Below are 18,495 nucleotides of genomic sequence, written 5' to 3'. Positions count from 1 at the left end.
TGAGGTCACCACTAGAGATTACCAAAGGTTTATTTGGAATGAAACGGCACTGGAGACATAATTGTTACAGATGATTTGGGGATACAGCATACATCACCTATTTTATTTTAGGACATCTGTGAAGGTGAATTGCATAAATATAAAGAAGTGGAAATATATAGGAGCTTTTCTCTTTTGTAGTGCTCTGTTGGGGTGGATTTATATGCCCCATCAGCTCGCCAATCTCAGAAAGGCAGAAGTGAAGACTATATAGCTGCTCATCCTGACTGGCCTACCTTCAGCGATAGCAGCCGAACACCTAGATAATCAGGCTTTACTTTCTCCAAAGGGGAAGCAGCTCTGACATGCGATCTGTAACTGCATCCTGAAAAATGCACATTACAAACACAGATACTATCAACGGTTTTGGCAATGGGATGGTTGGTTTTGCCCTGAGGCAAAACTGGGAACTGTGATGCCAGACAGATAAGAGCGATGCATGTATATCAATGAAGCTTGAGAGGCAAAGAGCTACCATGGAAAAAAAAGAAAGCAACTATGTATATGTAGTTTTGTGCATACACATAGCTCCAGGAGCGATGGGAACTAGCCTGGGTGACTGTGTGTCCGTATATATATATATATATATATATATATGTATACATAGAGAGAGGTGTGTTGGAAAAGAACATTGAAAACTTTTGCAGCAGTTTAGTTTTAAACACAGTAAACTTGACAGGGAGAGAGAGCCAACACGTGCTCACACCTGTGCAGGGGAGTAAGATAATCTCACACTACAGGGTAATTTATCACATCTTCTGCAGGGCAGCCATTCAATACCATACACTTGGTACAGAGAAATCAAGGTTCTGGTCCGGAAAAAGCTACTTTAGAATTGGTGGGTGGGGATCAAGTACAAGAGTCTCCACGGGTTTGACAAAGCACAAACAAACCTGTCATCAATAATGTGGGAACCAGTGAGGGCATTTTCCTTAATTTACTTTTTTCTCTGACATTTTTTTGCACACATGCTCCATTGATAAATCTTCTCAAGCTTTGTCTGGCATCAGCCTGTAAATCATTAAGAGTGTAATAGCAAAAGTGAGTGCTTCAGGTTTTCATGAAGGTTTAAAAACCTAGAATACTTTGGCCCTAATCCAGGCGCCGGGTGAAGTTCTCTGGAAAGAGGCCTTTGTAGGTGGCAAGGTCTCTGTACTGAAGCCAGTCAGATTCTTTCACTCCTACTAGCCAGCCTGCATCCTGCAAGACAAAGACAAGGCTGTCAAGGTTCAATCAACTACTGGAAAAATCTGCATGGCCAACAATAAAATAATAGACTTTATTAGTGTCATGGTCCTGCACCAGGATGTTACATTACGTGTAAACCAGTGTGGTGAGGTCAATGGGAAGTCTTATTCTGAGTAAGTTGTTAGTTAAAAAAAAGTACACACACACACGCATGCATTTGAATATATATATTGAAATTATTTATTTTCTATATAAAGTATAATACATCAAAGGTTAACAGTAATATTATAACTTTGCATAACGTATAGTTAATTGACACTAACTGAATTATGACATGAGTCCTTAAGGAAAAGAAAACGATTAGAATTTTGGCCACTGCAAAGAGAGGACACCATGTAAAAGCATGTCAAGCTCAGGAACATTCCCTATGCTGTGGGTCAGAGGGAAAAAAGGCTTGAGGACCCCGGGTCAGAATACAGTGCTGACAGACAGGGCCTGGGGAAAGCTGCTATTTCATTCTGAACCACTGGCTTTTAAGAAAGAATGCTATCTCCCAGCTAACATCATGTAACCCCAATAAACCACCCTCTACAAGGCTTATCAAATAATAACAGCTAGATGTATATGTATTATGATATTACTGCTGTGTTTTCTGTCCCTGTTATAAATATAATTTTTCAAGTTTATATAAACTACAAAGCAGTTTGTTAGCATGACATTTTTGTTGGACACACTCATATATTCTTTATAAATTATTCCTCATAAACATTCGTCTGTCCCATAGGAGTGCCATCATAAAAAGGAATACATTTAGCCAGAGAAGGTAAAAGAACCTGCATGTGTATGGTCACAGAAGACAATATGTAAAACTGAAAGGCAGAGGCTGCTGCCTGCCCTTGGCTTACTGAAGATAAACACAATCTAGCTGGAAAAAGCTGAGCTAAAGGAACAATATAAAACATACAGACTGTATGAAGCAAAACTAGTGGGAAATGACTATTTTGTTAACCAATACGGAAAAGAGAGCCTGCATTTGAGAGATGGCCAGATTTAATCTGAACCTATTCCCAATATAGTTCAAGTACATCAGATAAAATGAGGTCTCAAGAACTAAATACAAAAGCTGAATACATTCCCTTTTGATATAATCTGAGACTATAAATTGATGCTGCTATATAGATAAGAAATATAAGCATTTAGACAGGCCAATTTTTGAAGACAGAAAAGAAATCACTGAGAAAAAGATGACTCAATAAAATAACTGATAATATCCTAGCTGATGAGGAAAAGTGCCCTCTTTAAAATAATGATGTTATATATGTGAAGGACAAAGTTATATTTAAAGGAAAAGATGATAACTAAATTTTCTATACCTCTTTTTATGGCATATAAAAGGCCATATTTTCCCCACAAGTGTCTATATTTGACTTTATTTACAGTGAGGGCAAAATCTAATGAAGTCACACAGAATCACGCATTTTTAAATTGTTTCAATAAAGAAAAAAATAAAGGCCTGGCACAAACCCATAATCAAGATATAATCAAACACATATATTCTAAAATACAATTTATATAGTATATATATGTACTATAATAGAGTATAACAGAGTGAAGAGTATTAGCCAATATCAATCTTTAGCTGAGGCAAATAAAGAAAATTAAATTTTAACTGCTTAAAGTTTGTGTTAGACTAAGGATTTGCAGCTTTGGTAATGGCAAAATAACTTGTATCACACAAATGTTTCATATATACATATATATGTAATATACACATATGTACATGCACATCTGTGTATATATGTCATTATATTTATATATGTTACATATATATGTATAACATGTATATATATATATGCAACTATTTATATATAGAAATGACTATTTGTAACAAAATATAGGATACAAAATATAAGTTTATATAATGGGGTTGCTATAAGTACTGGGTTGTATATACACCACAACTATTTGAAGGCACGAACGATCAAAAGCAGGCAGAAACAGAAGACAATTAATCCCAGAAAGTGGGGGCCTGTGTTGCCAAGATTTGTGCTCCCCCTTCAGGACTATCCTCAGCCTGTGTGGTGCAGGACATTCAGAGGACAGAGTGGGGTGCTGCCACAGTAGCTAGACATTTATGGGGGATACGCTGTTAAGGAGAAAGCTACAGAGAGGGATCTCCAAATAAGTAGAGAAATTTCTCTGAAATCCTGAGCTTCCCCCCAAGCTGTGACTACACAAGGGATAGCAAAGGAGCCTGGAGAAAGAAACAGTAGGAAGGCAGAAAAAGCTGAATAGAGATTTAAACACTGTCAATGGAGGGGAGGCAGAGTTTAGAGTGAATCCTACCAAGCTAGGGGGCTTGACAAACCCTTCAGGATTTCTACTGAAATCCTAAAAGCACCATGTCTTAGAGGTAGATAATGTGCAGGCACTAAGAATTTATCCTAAGAGTAAATGCAAAATACAAACAAACCCACACTAACATAGTATAAAACAAACTTCCATGAATTCAAAGTAATTATTTAGTACTTTAAATACCAGTGAGAAGAAAAAGAAGCAATCTTCAGAGATAGAAAACAGAATCCAGACTCTCTACAATATGTTACCCAATGTGTCCAGTATCAATAAAAAGAAAAATTGCTAGATGTGAGGAAAAAAAAGGAAAATATGACCAAAAGATGAGAGACATTCAATATAAGTGTGCCTTGAGATGGCCCAGATTTTAGAATTAGCAGTAAGAAATTTAAAGCAGCTATTATAAATATGTTCAAGTACTTAAACTGAAAGACGGTAATAATGAGATAATAGATGAGAAATTTCACTAAATGCATGGAAACTATATAGAAGAACATGAACTTACAGCACTGTGTAAGTATAATATCTGAAATGAAAAAAGTCACTGGATAAGTTCAACAACAAATTCATAGTGGAAGGAAGGGTCACTATATGTGAAAACAAATCATTAGAAATTATCCAACCTGAGTATCAGAGAGAAAAAAATATTTAACAAAACAGAACACAGTCTTAGACATCAAAAAATCCAACATATAAATAACTGGATACTCAGGAAAAGAGGAGAAAGAGAACAAGGCAGAGAAAAATTTTAAGAAATATTAGTGGAAAGTCTTCCAAATGCAGTGAAAAACCTCAAGTTACAAATCTAAGCTGTTTGGTGAACAGACCCCTAGCATGAAAACCACACACACACACACACAGAAGATCTATGCACATGATAGGTGAACCAATGAAAACCAAAAGCACAGAGAAATTCTTAAAAAGCAGTCAGGGAGTTAAGAGAAATTAAAGAGGTCACTAACAAATGGAAACTCATCCTATGCTCCTGGCTAGGAAGAATTAATATCGTCAAAATGGCCATCCTGCCCAAAGCAATATACAGATTCGATGCAATCCCTATCAAATTACCAACAGCATTCTTCAATGAACTGGAACAAATAGCTCAAAAATTCATGTGGAACCATCAAAGACCCTGAATAGCCAACGCAATCCTGAGAAGGAAGAATAAAGTGGGGAGGATCTCGCTCCCCAACTTCAAGCTCTACTACAAAGCCACAGTAATCAAGACAATTTGGTACTGGCACAAGAACAGAGCCACAGATCAGGGGAATAGAATAGAGAGTCCAGACATTAACCCAAACATATATGGCCAATTAATATTTGATAAAGGAGCCATGGACATACAATGGGGAAATGACAGTCTCTTCAACAGATGGTGCTGGCAAAATTGGACAGCTACATGTAAGAGAATGAAACTAGATCACTGTCTAACCTCATACACAAAAGTAAACTCCAAATGGATCAAAGACCTGAATGTAAGTCATGAAGCCATAAAACTCTTAGAAAAAAACATAGGCAAAAATCTCATGGACATAAACATGAGTGACTTCTTCATGAACATATCTCCCCGGGCAAGAGAAACAAAGGCAAAAATGAACAAGTGAGACTATATCAAGCTAAAAATCTTCTGTATAGCAAAGGACACCATCAATAGAACAAAAAGGTATTCTACAGTATGGGAGAACATATTCATAAACGACAGATCCGATAAAGGATTGACATCCAAAATATATAAAGAGATCACACACTTCAACCAACAAAAATCAAATAATCCAATTAAAAAATGGGCAGAGGAGCTGAATAGACAGTTCTCTAAAGAAGAAATCCAGATGGCCAACAGGCACATGAAAAGATGCTCCACATCGCTAATCATCAGAGAACTGCAAATTAAAACCACAATGAGATATCACCTCACACCAGTAAGGATCGCCATCATTGAAAAGACAAACAACAACAAATGTTGGCGAGGTTGTGGAGAAAGGGGAACCCTCCTACACTGCTGGTGGGAATGTAAACTAGTTCAACCATTGTGGAAAACAGTATGGAGGTTCCTCAGAATGCTCAAAATAGAAATACCATTTGACCCAGGAATTCCACTTCTAGGAATTTACCCTAAGAATGCAGCACTTCAGTTTGAAAAAGACAGACGTACCCCTATGTTTATCACCCCTATGTTATGCACTATTTACAATAGCCAAGATATGGAAGCAACCTAAATGTCAATCAGTAGATGAATGGATAAAGAAGAAGTGGTACATATACACAATGGAATATTATGCAGCCATAAGAAAAAAACAGATCCTACCATTCGCAACAACATGGATGGAGTTAGAGGGTATTAATGCTCAGTGAAATAAGCCAAGCGGAGAAGGACAAGTACCAAATGATTTCAGTCATATGTGGAGTATAAGAACAAAGGAAAACTGAAGGAACAAAACAGCAGCAGAATCACAGAACCCAAGAATGAACTAATATTTACCAAAGGGAAAGGGACTGGGGACGATGGGTGGGAAGGGAGGGATAAGGGCGGGGAAAAAGAAAGAGGGCATTACGATTAGCATGTATAGTGCATGGGGGACATGGGGAGGGCTGCGCAACACAGAGAAGACAAGTAGTGATTTTACAGCATCTTACTATGCAGATGGACAGTGACTGTGAAGGGGTATGTGGTGGGGACTCGGGAAGGGGGGAACCTAGTAAACATAATGTTTTTTCTGTAATTGTAGATTAATGATACCAAAATAAAAAATAAATAAATAAAAGCAGTCAGGGAGGATGTCACATTGTGTACTCTGAAACAATGTTAAACAAATGACAGCCGATTCTAATTATAAGCAATAGAGAACAGAAAACAATGGAATATCTTTGAAGAGTTGAAAGAAAAAACATAGAATTCTTTCCCTAGAGAAAATATCTTTACAAATGAAGATGAATAAACACATTGTCAATAAACAAAAGCTTATAGAAAGTTGAGGGGGAAAAAAAACTAGAGCATGTATTGCCAGCAGAGCAACACTCCCAGAATTGGCAAAGAAAGCTTTTTAGGCAGAAAGGAAGTGAGACCACATGGACACTCAGACCTACAGGAAGAGAGGAAGAGCCTGGGAAATGGTAAACATGTTGGTAAATATACAAGACTAGCCTTTGTTTCTCTTAATTTCTTTAAAAGACAACTCATGTTAATGCAAGAAATATAAATTTATATGATGGGGTTTTTAATGATTTTGAGATATGCAGACACTTTTGCCTCACATTGGTAATTTATGCCTTGCCACTTTTTTTCCTTGGAGAGAATATCTAAGGTTTTAACAGTTTTATTAAGCCTTTCAAAGAACTTTTTTTTCTGTTTTCTATTTCTATTCTATTCTATTTCAAAAAACTAAAACTAATTTTCTCCATTGTCTTTTCATTACATTCATTTGTGAACTTATTTTTGTTCCTCCTTCCCTTCTATGTACTTGGTATTTAATCTGATCTCATTTTATCCTCTTAGGCTGAAAACTTTGACATCAGTGATCACTATGAAATTTTTTAACTTACATTGTGATTTCTTTGATCCATAGATTATTTAGAAGTATGTTTTTCAAATTTTTAAGTATTTGGGGTTTTTAAAGATATATTATTATTATTAATTTCTATTTTAATTTTATTGTGGTAGAGACACTTTGTTTGACCCAGCACCTGGTCTATCTTGGTAAGTGTATTATCAAGAGAAAGGACAAAATGTGGGACACGGGAAACCTGAACCTCAAAAGTAATGACTTTATTTTGGGGGAAAGAGCTGAGAAATCTCCTTGAGAATATCATGGCAGTTACAGCTCTCTTCCCGAGATAAACATGTTAACAGGCACATTTACACATTTTGCATATCATTTCAGAGGATCACAAATCTTTTAAACAGGAACAAAATGGAGTTCTCATCACCTTAACATCAGACCACTATGCTCAAAGGTGATTTTTAAAAGAGAATCTCTTAAAATTGAGGTATAATTTAAATAGTGTGTAATGCAAAGTCACTAAGTGTACAGTGCAGTGAATTTTAACAAATGCATACACGTGTGTAACCCACATCCTTATCAAGATACATGATTGTATATACACGTCAGAATTCATTGAGCTATACACTAAGATTTGAGCATTTGATGGTAATGTGCCTCAATAAAAAAATAAATTATAAAACTTAAATAAAACAATTCCATCTCCAGAAAGCTCCTTCATGTTCTTTCTTGGTCAATCCTCACACCCTAAAAGGCAACCAATTTTTAAGGGAATTTTTAGTGCACATGGATAGTGTCTGCATTTCCTAAAGACTGGTGGTTCAGAGACAACATGCCTAGAAAGTGTATGCATAATAAGAAATGGTCATCATCTATTTGCATAAAAAAGAAACAGTATAACAGCATCCCAAAAAGGTGTCCTGAAAACCTACAGTTAGTGATGTGCTTTATCATATTATGCCTTTAAGCCTTTTTCAGGACTGCCTTGCAGCATCTCAGAAAATAGAAATGTCTTTAGGAAGTCACTGCGTCCAGCTGACCCTCAGGAAAAAAACAGTGTAAGCTGTAAGTGCCTTTCAGTCTCAGACTTTACCTGGTCGGCTTCTGAATCTGAGGGGACCACCAGCACCACATCACCCCTTTGTAAGGTCAGTTCATCTGAGTTTGCTGCCTCGAAGTCGTGTAGTGTTTCCACCTGCATAATGTTGTAAAAGAATTAATTTAAAAAAAGAAAAGGAAATGTAAAATCAAAGTCTTCCAGCCAGATTATAAGTACCCACTCTTAGAAGACTCTCTATAAAGATGTAACTGGATAAAAATGATTATGATCTTACTGCATCTCAAGGAAGAAGTAGGCCTCTAAAGAAAGGAAGGAAATCTTACTGTTTACTTAAAATATCCCATTCTTACAGACTGATAGTGGGGCAATTTGGATGTATGTTTTAGTAATGTAATGCCTTCTGCAAGAGCTGAAATGTAGTGCATTAAATTTTAATTCATCATATTTTTGTTATTCAATTTTATTACCATTGCTGCTTTATTATTGTTTGTTTTTAACTTGAACTAAAAATGCCTAGTGGAAACTTCCTCTAACCCCATTCTGTCACAGTAAATTGACAACACCATTACTTGCATGTTTCATGTGAATTATTACTTGGTTAAACCCTGTGATCAATTTCTTTATAAATAAACTTCCTGTGATCAATTTCTCTCTAAACGTCCTCCCCTATCCTACCTTTTAAACCATATTCACCTGTTCCTTTTCTTTCTTTTTCTTTTTTTAATTGGAATATATTTGACATACAACATTGTGTAAAGTGTAATATGATTGCCATTGTAGCAATAGTTAGCTCCTCTATCTCTTTATGTAATTGTCATTTCTTTTTAGTGGTTGGAATAATTAAGTTCTAGTCTCCCTGCAAGTTTGATGACTAGTACAACACTGCTGTCTGTATTCACCAGCCTGGGCATTAGATCTCTATGGCTTATTTACTATTTGTGGCAAATTGTGCCCTTGACAATGTCTGTCCTCCCCCTCACATCCTTCTTTCCCTGTTTTTGAAATATTTGAGACTTGAACATAAAAAACAAAACACCAAAAGTAGAAAGATGGTATAATAGAGCCCACATACTCATCACCCAGCTTGAATAACCTACCACAGCCAGTTTTATTTCTCCTGTGTTTCTCCCCACAAAAGATCAAACAATTGGCATTGATATGTGTATTTGCCTATAGAATCATGTAATGTCAGGGCTGGAAATGACTACCTTATCCCCAAATTCACTTTTCTGATGAGAAAACTGAAGACCAGAAAGAAGGGTCCAGCGGTGGCCTCAGTCACACTTAAGTTAGCAAAGGAAGTGGGGGATGGTGCAGCCAGACCTCGCCTCACACGGCATGCTGCCTCCTGGGCTTCTCGTACTTGACTTAAAACAGTGGGACACATGTTCTTGCTAACCTCATTTAGTTTTTTCTCCACATAATTCATGCATGAATCCATTACACCCATCCCGTCCCCCTCTGTGGGAGCAAAGCTGCAGTTAGCATCCATGAGCAGAGAGAACAAGACAAGAAAACAATGGCTGTTACTGTTCAATCCCACCTCCACAAACACAAGTACATTTAACACTTCTTAAAAGAAAAACAGCTGACTTTTGAAATGTAAAATCAAATTATGGAACTTAAAATTCCCTCTCAAATTCTGTGTGGGTAAAATTGTAATATTTCCAGAATGTCTTGCCTGGCTTTAGTGCATCTCCATATCAACAGGCGTTCCTAAGGGGTGGAGAGAAGTAGTTCATCTCCTTATCAATGGGTAATTACCTGGGTGACCGAGGGCTTATCTGAACCTGAGAGGTTGGGGGGGATTCACTTGCTTCTGCAGGAGTAGGAGAGAGACGGCCCCCGGACTGCTGTTTGTAAGCAATAAACGGGTTTTAAACTTTATTTCTGCTTTCTACTGATTTCGGTTTCAGCTATGCATTTTGCCCCAGGATTTCCTCTCTCCGGAGTTACATTCTGTTAGGAAGGATGATCCTCCTTTGACCCTTGTTTCAAGCCAGTGTTTTCAGTATTTACTGGGGGGTTTTTGTAAGGAGTTCATGAAGGCTCTAAGTAGCCATTTGATGGCCTCTCTGAGCAAAACCTATTTCCCATGAATTTGGGCCTCTTCTTCTTCCATTTTATAGAGACACATTCATATGTTTCATCATGTAGTTTTAAAGCATTCACTGGCTCCCTACTTCAGGCTGGCACTCTAGCAGGAGACAGAGTGGACTGAATGATTCTGCTTCTCGCCCTCCAGAGCTGTATGACCCAGCTGGGAGCAGAGAGGACACAGCGGACCTTAGAGCCTGGGGCTGAGCCCAGGGCGGGAGGGGGACTCAACAATGGGGGCAGCTCGGGAGGGCATTGGAGTGGGAGCAATCCCCCCATTCACCACCAAGGGGCCCATCAGCTGCTCTGTGTGAACTTCCCTTAAATCATCAGTTGTTAAAATATGGAAAAGACACTGTCCAGCAGCATGGAGATCTGCCATCTTACAGTGTGGTGCTGGAATGAAGAGGAGAGCAGTACAGAGAAAGAATATACATTGCAAAGAGCAAAAGTAACCATCAAAAAACCAAAAAAGGTACAGCAAAAGAAGGACAAAAGGCCACCAGATTTAAAAAATAACAAATGTTATGACCTTGTAGAGAAAGCCGGCAGGCAGCTCCTGAGAGGCCTCGTTTGCAGACGGAGTGGTGGCCGCCGTCTGGGAGTCCCCGCCTCCCCTCTGCTCCGTGGCCGGCTCGGGTGTGTCGCCGCTGGGGCCCGGGTGAGCTGCGACCTCGGTCACCTCCTTGGGTTCTGCACCTACAGATATTTCGTGTTCTCCCTCCCCTTCGTTGTTGGAGGCTGGCTGTATGACGACAGAAGGGATGACCTTCTCCTGGGGAAGGAAAGGGTGAGGATGCTGAGCAGGGCTGGGAAAGACTGCTCCCCTGGTGCACCCTCCATGGCTTCCACCTTCCCCATCTCCCCTATTCACAGAAATGCCTGCTCTTCCTCAAACCTGGCTCAGGATTCCTGGCCTTCGGACCTCCCACTTCCTGACATGGCCTCCTTTCTCTCTCTCCTGAGACAGAAACCCTTAGTGGGATTAACTTCTGGATCCTTGAACAATCATGCAGTTTGGTAAGAGGGAGGTGTCCGTGGAAATGGGGAAGAGGAGTAGGGAACTGCAGGAGCTGGGGGAATCATGCCTGGGTAGGGGAGGGAATCCTGAAGCGGAATGTAGTCCGATTCCAAGGATGGTCTCATTTTACAGTGGTCCATTCTTGTCTCGTCTTGGTGGTAACACTGGCTTGAAGCTGATACTTCCTCCTGCAGCTGCTCTTCTCCCAGAGGAAAGACCTGGCTTGTGCATGGAGATAACCCACCCGCCTTTGCTGTGAATTTCCATTTGGAGCCCACACTACCACTACAGTTTAAGGGATGACAATTCCCACCAACCCTTCAAGTACTCTATTGCCTAGGGAAAAGCAGAACCAAAGGATCAAGTTCTCCCTTGTATTTTTTCTGAAAGATGAACAAGGAGGGGGATTTCACTAGCAATATGGCAGTCTGGAGATGTTTACAGCCTTTCAGCTACATTCCCTCAGGTATCAGTGGATATCAGCATTTCCATTCTTCAATTTGCAGAAAATAATACACTCTTTCAATTAAGTTTAACAATATATACAAAATTACTCCTGGCATTGTGACAAGAAAATCTCATGAAAAAAATGGAATATACTTTTGAGTCATTTCTCCAAATACCAATAGGACCTGCTGTTTTTCTAGTGAGATGAAAGGGATAATTCAGTTTCAAGTTTTGAATAACCTTGGAGAGAATTTTGGAAATTTATTATAATCAGGAAAAAGGAAAGCAAAACTTTAAGCCCACTCTTACCTTCTAGAATACAGACGAACCACGCATAGGGTTTAGAAGCTGCCCTTGCTGTGGTGCCCGGATTTGAGGCCCCCACATCTTGGAATATACGGATTCAATGCCTTTGAACACTTCCCTGGGGAAGGGGCTAACTCAAGTTCACGTATGTACTTAATGGCCCATTTTCCTTTTGAAAGTGCCACACAGAGACGGGCTTCTGGGGAAAGGAGCTGAATGGTGCATTTTCCGACCACGCAATGCTGACACCAGTAGCTTGATGTAACTGCCACCCCGGTTCTCACCGTGGGCCGGGCTCTGGCTAAGAAAGCACTGCGGGCTGTGAACCCATGCAACAGTCCGTTACTCTGTCCTGTTCTCCTCCTGCTCTCTCCACTCTCACCCTCTTCCCGGTAACTTATGGCGGTTTCCTTTTCCCTGTCTGAGCCTAAGCACCCAGGGCTGAGCAGAAGCTCGCAAGGCTCATGCGGAGAGAACGCCAGGGTCACCACCCTTTCCGAGAATATAATACATTACTTTTTTGCGCAGTGGGTACCACAAAATGGCTAAGACCTACTCCGCGCCCAAAAGCGTTATCACTGCTCACCAGCGAGCGGAGCACCCGGGGGGCCCCCTCGAGCCGCCCCTTCGCTCGGACACTCACCTGCGGCGCTGCGGCTTCGGTTTCCTCCGGCTGGGACCCGTCCCCGTCTCCAGCCTCTGCGGCGCCGGCCTCGGTCCGGGCCTCCTCTAACCCAGCTCCTCCCGCCGGGGGAAGGGCCGCCTTGTAGGCCTCTGCCTCCTCCGCAGGGGCCGCCTCGGCCGGGGTGCCGACAGCCCCCTCGGCGGCGGCTCCGGCTGTGGTCTGGAAACCAGAAACCAAACAGGCCAAGGCTGTAGCCCGAGGAGCCTCAGCGAGGGTCGGTCCCACCCGGTCCCACCCAGCCCCGTCCGGTCTCTCCCCGCTGCTGAGGCTCCTCGGTTTCCGGGCCGTCCTGGCCATGTGTACGGAAACTGAGCAGAGCCTGCCACGTGTTCGCCAGAACTCTGACCTCTCTTCCTCCCGGGCACCCAAAATGCCACATCCCTCAGCTTTCCCTGCAGTTAGGGGCACCAGACGCGATCTGAGTGCAAGTGGCCTGTGCCATCCGTCAGGGCTTTTCAGGTGGAAGTGCATCCCTCTACAAGCTATTTCTACTTTGGTTGCTTGAAACAAGGCTGGGTAACAAAATGCACAGGGCCGGCCCCCATACTTGGGCCATGGTAAGAAAAGCATCTCCATCACACAAAGTTAGAATTTAGAAAAACTGGATTTCAGTACTAACTTTAAAATGTTCATGGGGAAGGTTCCAGAAGCTAAATCACGCTCACAGAGGTAAAAAAAAAAAAAAGTAGACTTCTTAAGAATGAAGGGAAAAGCATTTTTGTTATCAAGTATGCATTATAATTAAAATCAGATCAGATTTTGGGTCCTTTTCTGGGAGAAGTGAACTAGAAAAACATGAGAATTTTTTTTCTAAGGTTGGGCACAGTCAAAAGAAGAGCTTAAAGTGGTATTTAAAGCTTGCAATAATGAAATAAGAAAGTGTAATCAGATGTGGTAGTTTGAACAAATTGGTTATGGAGTACAAGGCTTTCACAAGACTCTAACATTGCTTGGCAGACCTGATCTGAGCAGTTCACATCAGAAACACTGAGGACAAAGCAGAATATTACATTTCTCTTATAGAATATACCCAGGACACGTGTTTCAAAAACTGATGTTGCTATCCAATGTGATTAGCATTAGCTATGCCTTTTCTTTATTGAATACATTCTACCCAGTTTGCCCTATTAAGTTAGGAAAGTTCTAATGTTGCAGATACTGTCAAACCCAGAAAACTGAAGTGAGCAGTGGAAAATGCCTGCAGCAAGGGCATCACAAATGGGAGATAGAGAATGTGAACCACACACCCACAACTGTGGCAAAGCATTTTCTGAAAACCTTCGTTTCACTCAAATGTACAGGTAATAGATTAAATAGAAATAACCTGCTGCAGAATATATTTTTCTACAACATGCCGTTTTTACTTTGGGATGAAAAATAATGCAACCAGCTGTACTGTTTTGTTACATGGCCAAGTATTACTCATATTCTTAGAAATGTACTTCCTTCTCTTATTTGCTCCCTTCTCTATCTCAGAATAGGAGGATCTCCCATTATGAGAATCTGGTTCTCCATGCAAAGTGTGCAATGATCCAAAATGTTATTATGAGCCACCACATAGCATTAATTTTTTTCCCCTACCCTGTCTTTAAGGTATATGGGTTCAGCAAAGTAATGTCACAAGAATTAAAGTATCCTTATTTAAAGTGAATTAATATGTTGATATTTATATTTTATACAGGTATAGGGGGATTTATATTGGTGAGTGAATGAAAATTCCAAAATAAAAGTTTATTTAAAAATTTAAGAGAATTGCATCTTTTGTTGTAAACAGACACTGGCCTTTTTATGGATGTTATTGTTGCTGTTATCAAGAGAGTAATAACTGGAACATAAATTAGAAGGGCATTTTAATTCCAGGAAGAACAGTGGACAATTGCTCATAGCTGTACTGTTGGAGAAATCAACAGGCTTTCTCCAGGATCTTAAGGACCTAAGAACATTTCTTCCATTAGCAACTGTACATGAAGACAATGTGCATACAATGGACTTAAGAACTCAAATGTATAAAGCAAGTTGTGTTGTCATAATTCTAAGTTACTTATGCTTTCCATCTGTCTGGAAAACCACACCTATGGAGCGAATATCCTTTTGGGTTCAACAGCTGAACCAGATGGACTCTTCTTTCATGTAGACAGTATGGAAAAACATGCACGCCTATACACATATACATATTGTTTCAGGTTCAAAAGCAGCCATATTATTTGAGAGGCTACTCCTCCAAGGGTTTATACATAAATCTTTACATACATGTGTTTTCCAAGCACACACTATTAGTGACTGGATTTTACTTTCAACTGAATTATATATTTCTGTGAAGTACTGATGGTATTGCCAAAAGTAACTTTAACTCTCCATAGAAATGAGATGTTAATAATGAGTCCCTAATGTATCTCTAGCACTTTATATGCCTGTCAATTTGATTTTTTCAGATTTTGCTATTACAAGATATACATGTTATCACCTGGCCTATGCTAAAATAATTTAAACAGGCATCACCTGTGGGATCTGATTTCAACCTGACAGTGTGGCTGCTGTGACACTGGCCACCAGCAGGTGGAGGCCAAGGGCTCTGTCTGTCCTCGCTCTGCAAGGTTCGCTGCCCTTGAAGGAGTAAATACCCCAGCTTTAGCATGTCAGCAATTTCCCTGATCACTGTCACACACAAAAAAGGGACAGAGCATGGAGAAAATTGTTGATGAGAATGACGGCAAATAAAAATCACAATTCTAGTAAAACATTAACAATGCTAGTAAAGGCAAGTGACAATAAAACTGGCACTTGACTATAAAGAGGAAAGACGAACACCTTCAATGACCTACATGGAAAAGGGAAGAAATTAACACTCCTCTATTCTTCTCCGAGTCCATTAGTAATGAATTTCTATTTCTCAAGGCAAAATTAACATTAATTTTACAGACCTTAACAACATTACAGAAACAGAGAAGGACTGTCCTCTACCTGTATTCCCTCATTCTGCCTCTGGCAGTGCTCTGAAAATCAAGGATGCCTCTATCCTCCCTCCTTTATGTCTGGACTCTGTCCCACATTTTCGGCCTCCACAATCTCTTTGGCGGGAAGCCATATGGTCACGGTATTCAGGTCAGAGCCCTTTCAAACACCTAACTGCATTCACAAAATTTTCTGCAAGTGGATGAAACGAATGCAGTGCACGCACGGCCTCAGTATTCTGCAGAGTTGGGAAGCACAGCTGAGTGGCAGATGCTCACCAATCCGTTCTGGAGATGGTGGTGTGAAAGGTGAACAGGAAGGACTCAGACCCAGGCAAGCAAATGCGAGTGCACTGCAGGGGAATTTGTGTACTTCATTGGCTTATTTATTCATTGTTGTTTTCTTGGCAATATTAGTTCTGAACAATGCCTGAAAAGCAGCTTGCCAATTGTGTAACTGGTCTAAATGAGGACACTTAAAGAGAATCCTTACTGTGGAATTTCACACTTAGCTATAACGTAGATTATTTTAATTGAAAATAGGTATTCCTCTTATTAAAAAAATAATGAACACTAGGAGTTAAAAAATAATGAACACCAGGGGTTCAAAAATAATGAAGTGATGTATTTTGATTTTCTGTGCCTACAGGGGCTTTATTTTTCTATTTTACAACATGTGGGTCATATTTCTTGGAAAAATTACATTAATTGCTATATAATACTTTACTATTTTTCGTATGTAACAATTTGTTTAACAGTTCTATCATCAACACTAGTTGGTTTCTAATTTTTAATGTTATTATACTGTGAGAAAGACCTTGGCTTGTAACGAGCAGTAATTTAGGCTATACATTTAAATTATTTAAATACAAAGCACTGCTCCCTTTATCTACTTATGATCTTTATTGGGGACTTTTTTGGGGGGGTTTTCCCAACATTTTATTATGAGAAAAAGTCAACATAGAGAAAATTAAAAGAATCACACAGTGAATGTCCAAGTACCCACCACTTAGGATCTTAACTTCCATGTTGCTGCACTTGTTTTATCACAGGTCTTTCAGTCTATTCACAGTGATTTTGATTCGTCTTTCAGTTAATCACAGCATATCTTCATAAAATTTAAGAATTCTAGGGTGACACTATGGCCCTTCCAGATTTGATAATGCCTTTCTAATGCTTTCATACATGACCAAGTACTGTCTTGAAGTAGAATTGTTACAATGCACTTTTTTGTGCTCAAAATCTGATATGTTGTTCTAACAGCTTCTGACTTTTAGTCTTGGGAAGGATGAGTCCAAGGCCCGCCTACTTGTTCTTTTGTGAAGTTTTTCCCCAATCTAGATGCTTGCAGAATTTCTGTGTATGTTTTGAATTTAAAATTTTTAAAGGATACATTTACATGCTAGTCTCTTGGTAACTTTGCCTTTCTAAAGTGATTTCTTATGATCTACACGTAGGAATTCCTTTGTCTAAGGAAAACTTCAGCTCAAACATGTTCTCTTCTGTTATACTGGCTATAACTGCCTCGATTCCATTCTTTATAGCCTCTGATAGGAACAATTATCCGTGAGTTGGACCTCCTGTCTTTGGCCCCCACATCGACCGCCTTTGCCTGGGAATGTCTTTCTTGTGTTGGGAGAACTCCAATATGTCCTCATATCAGGAAATCAACTCTCTACACCACTTCTTTACCACTTCTTACACACATTTTAATTCTAATAGTACATCATTGAACTGCTTTTTAATCTGCCTCATAAGCAACTTTTTTTTTTATCTCAATGTGGTTGCCTTATCATCTCATCTTTCATTTGTTGTTTTACATAATTTAGATTATCTTGAATTTTATGGACAACAAAAGGAAGACAACTTCCAAATTTTTCCTTTGATATATTTTTTTGTTCTCTAAAGAAAAATCAAACTGTATCTTTGATGCAATCCTTACCTTCTTTTTTGTTGCTTTATATATATAGGCCCTATGCTGTTTTAAAAAATGTGTTTATTTGTTTAGTTATTTAAAATTAGGTGAAGTCTCTCTAGGCCTGATGTTTCCAGTAGACATGGAAACATTTTCTGTGCCCCATTTCACTCTCCACTTGGGGGAATTCAGCTGTCTTTTTCAGAACAGGGGCTGGGGAGGCATTAAGTGCCCAAATAAACCATCAGTTTCAAATCCCCCAAATACATGTGTCACAGGATGTACTGGTGAGAGTAGCAGCAGGCCCAAGATGACCCGGATGCTTCAGAAAGATGCTTCCATGCTCGTGGGGGTTGCTGGGCTGGGCTGGGTGAAACGCTCACACACTTTTCTATGTCAGGCTCAGTAATATGCTTTAAGGACTTGTTTATGCCTCAGTTGGTGGAAAATTCTCCTGGGCTGAGCTAATATTTCTAGACTGCAATATTACTGACGCTATGACTTTTTTTTAAGTGTATTTAAGTGTAAAGAGCATTAAAATGAAAAAAAAACTGGTAATAGTGAATCCGATATAATTTTTTATGATTTGTTTTTTTAATGTTTTCAGTTTTCTCATACAATCTTCAGTCTTGTGCTCCTGGGATGCATTTCATTTTCAGTGAAATAGTCCTGGCACAAATGACACAAATGATAAGAATGTAAGAAATATGTATTTTTAACTTGTTTAGAGAATGTTTTATACTAGAGTCAGAGAGTAGCTGTCTTTCTGATATTTGTTCTTGGCTGAGGCACTTGGCTGAAAGATCACTGAATTCCAGGCCTACCAAATTACCCTAAACATGGAGAGTAATAATGCTGATCCACAGATAGGCTTCTGCTTGACAGTTTTAATAGATGCACAGTCTGAAGCCTGTGCAGGACAGTGACATTTACT

The 18,495-nt window shown here is 39.5% G+C and overlaps 1 protein-coding gene across 2 annotated transcripts in view; it reads right to left on the bottom strand.

Moving 5' to 3' along the window:
* Positions 1-18,495, bottom strand: part of AMPH (amphiphysin) — a 228,175-nt gene continuing 209,680 nt past the window's right edge. For both annotated transcript variants that reach the window (XM_036918931.2, XM_036918932.2), the window contains 4 exons: positions 12,654-12,854; positions 10,769-11,011; positions 8,173-8,274; positions 1-1,239 (listed from right to left, as the gene is read on the bottom strand). In XM_036918931.2, coding sequence (XP_036774826.2) covers positions 1,132-1,239; positions 8,173-8,274; positions 10,769-11,011; positions 12,654-12,854 — 654 coding nt within the window. In that variant the 3' untranslated portion in view covers positions 1-1,131. The remainder of the gene's footprint in view (positions 1,240-8,172; positions 8,275-10,768; positions 11,012-12,653; positions 12,855-18,495) is intronic.

Source organism: Manis pentadactyla, chromosome 7, assembly GCF_030020395.1.
Source record: "Manis pentadactyla isolate mManPen7 chromosome 7, mManPen7.hap1, whole genome shotgun sequence".
NCBI classification, from domain to species: domain Eukaryota; kingdom Metazoa; phylum Chordata; class Mammalia; order Pholidota; family Manidae; genus Manis; species Manis pentadactyla.
This window is presented reverse-complemented; position numbering and strand designations above follow the sequence as displayed.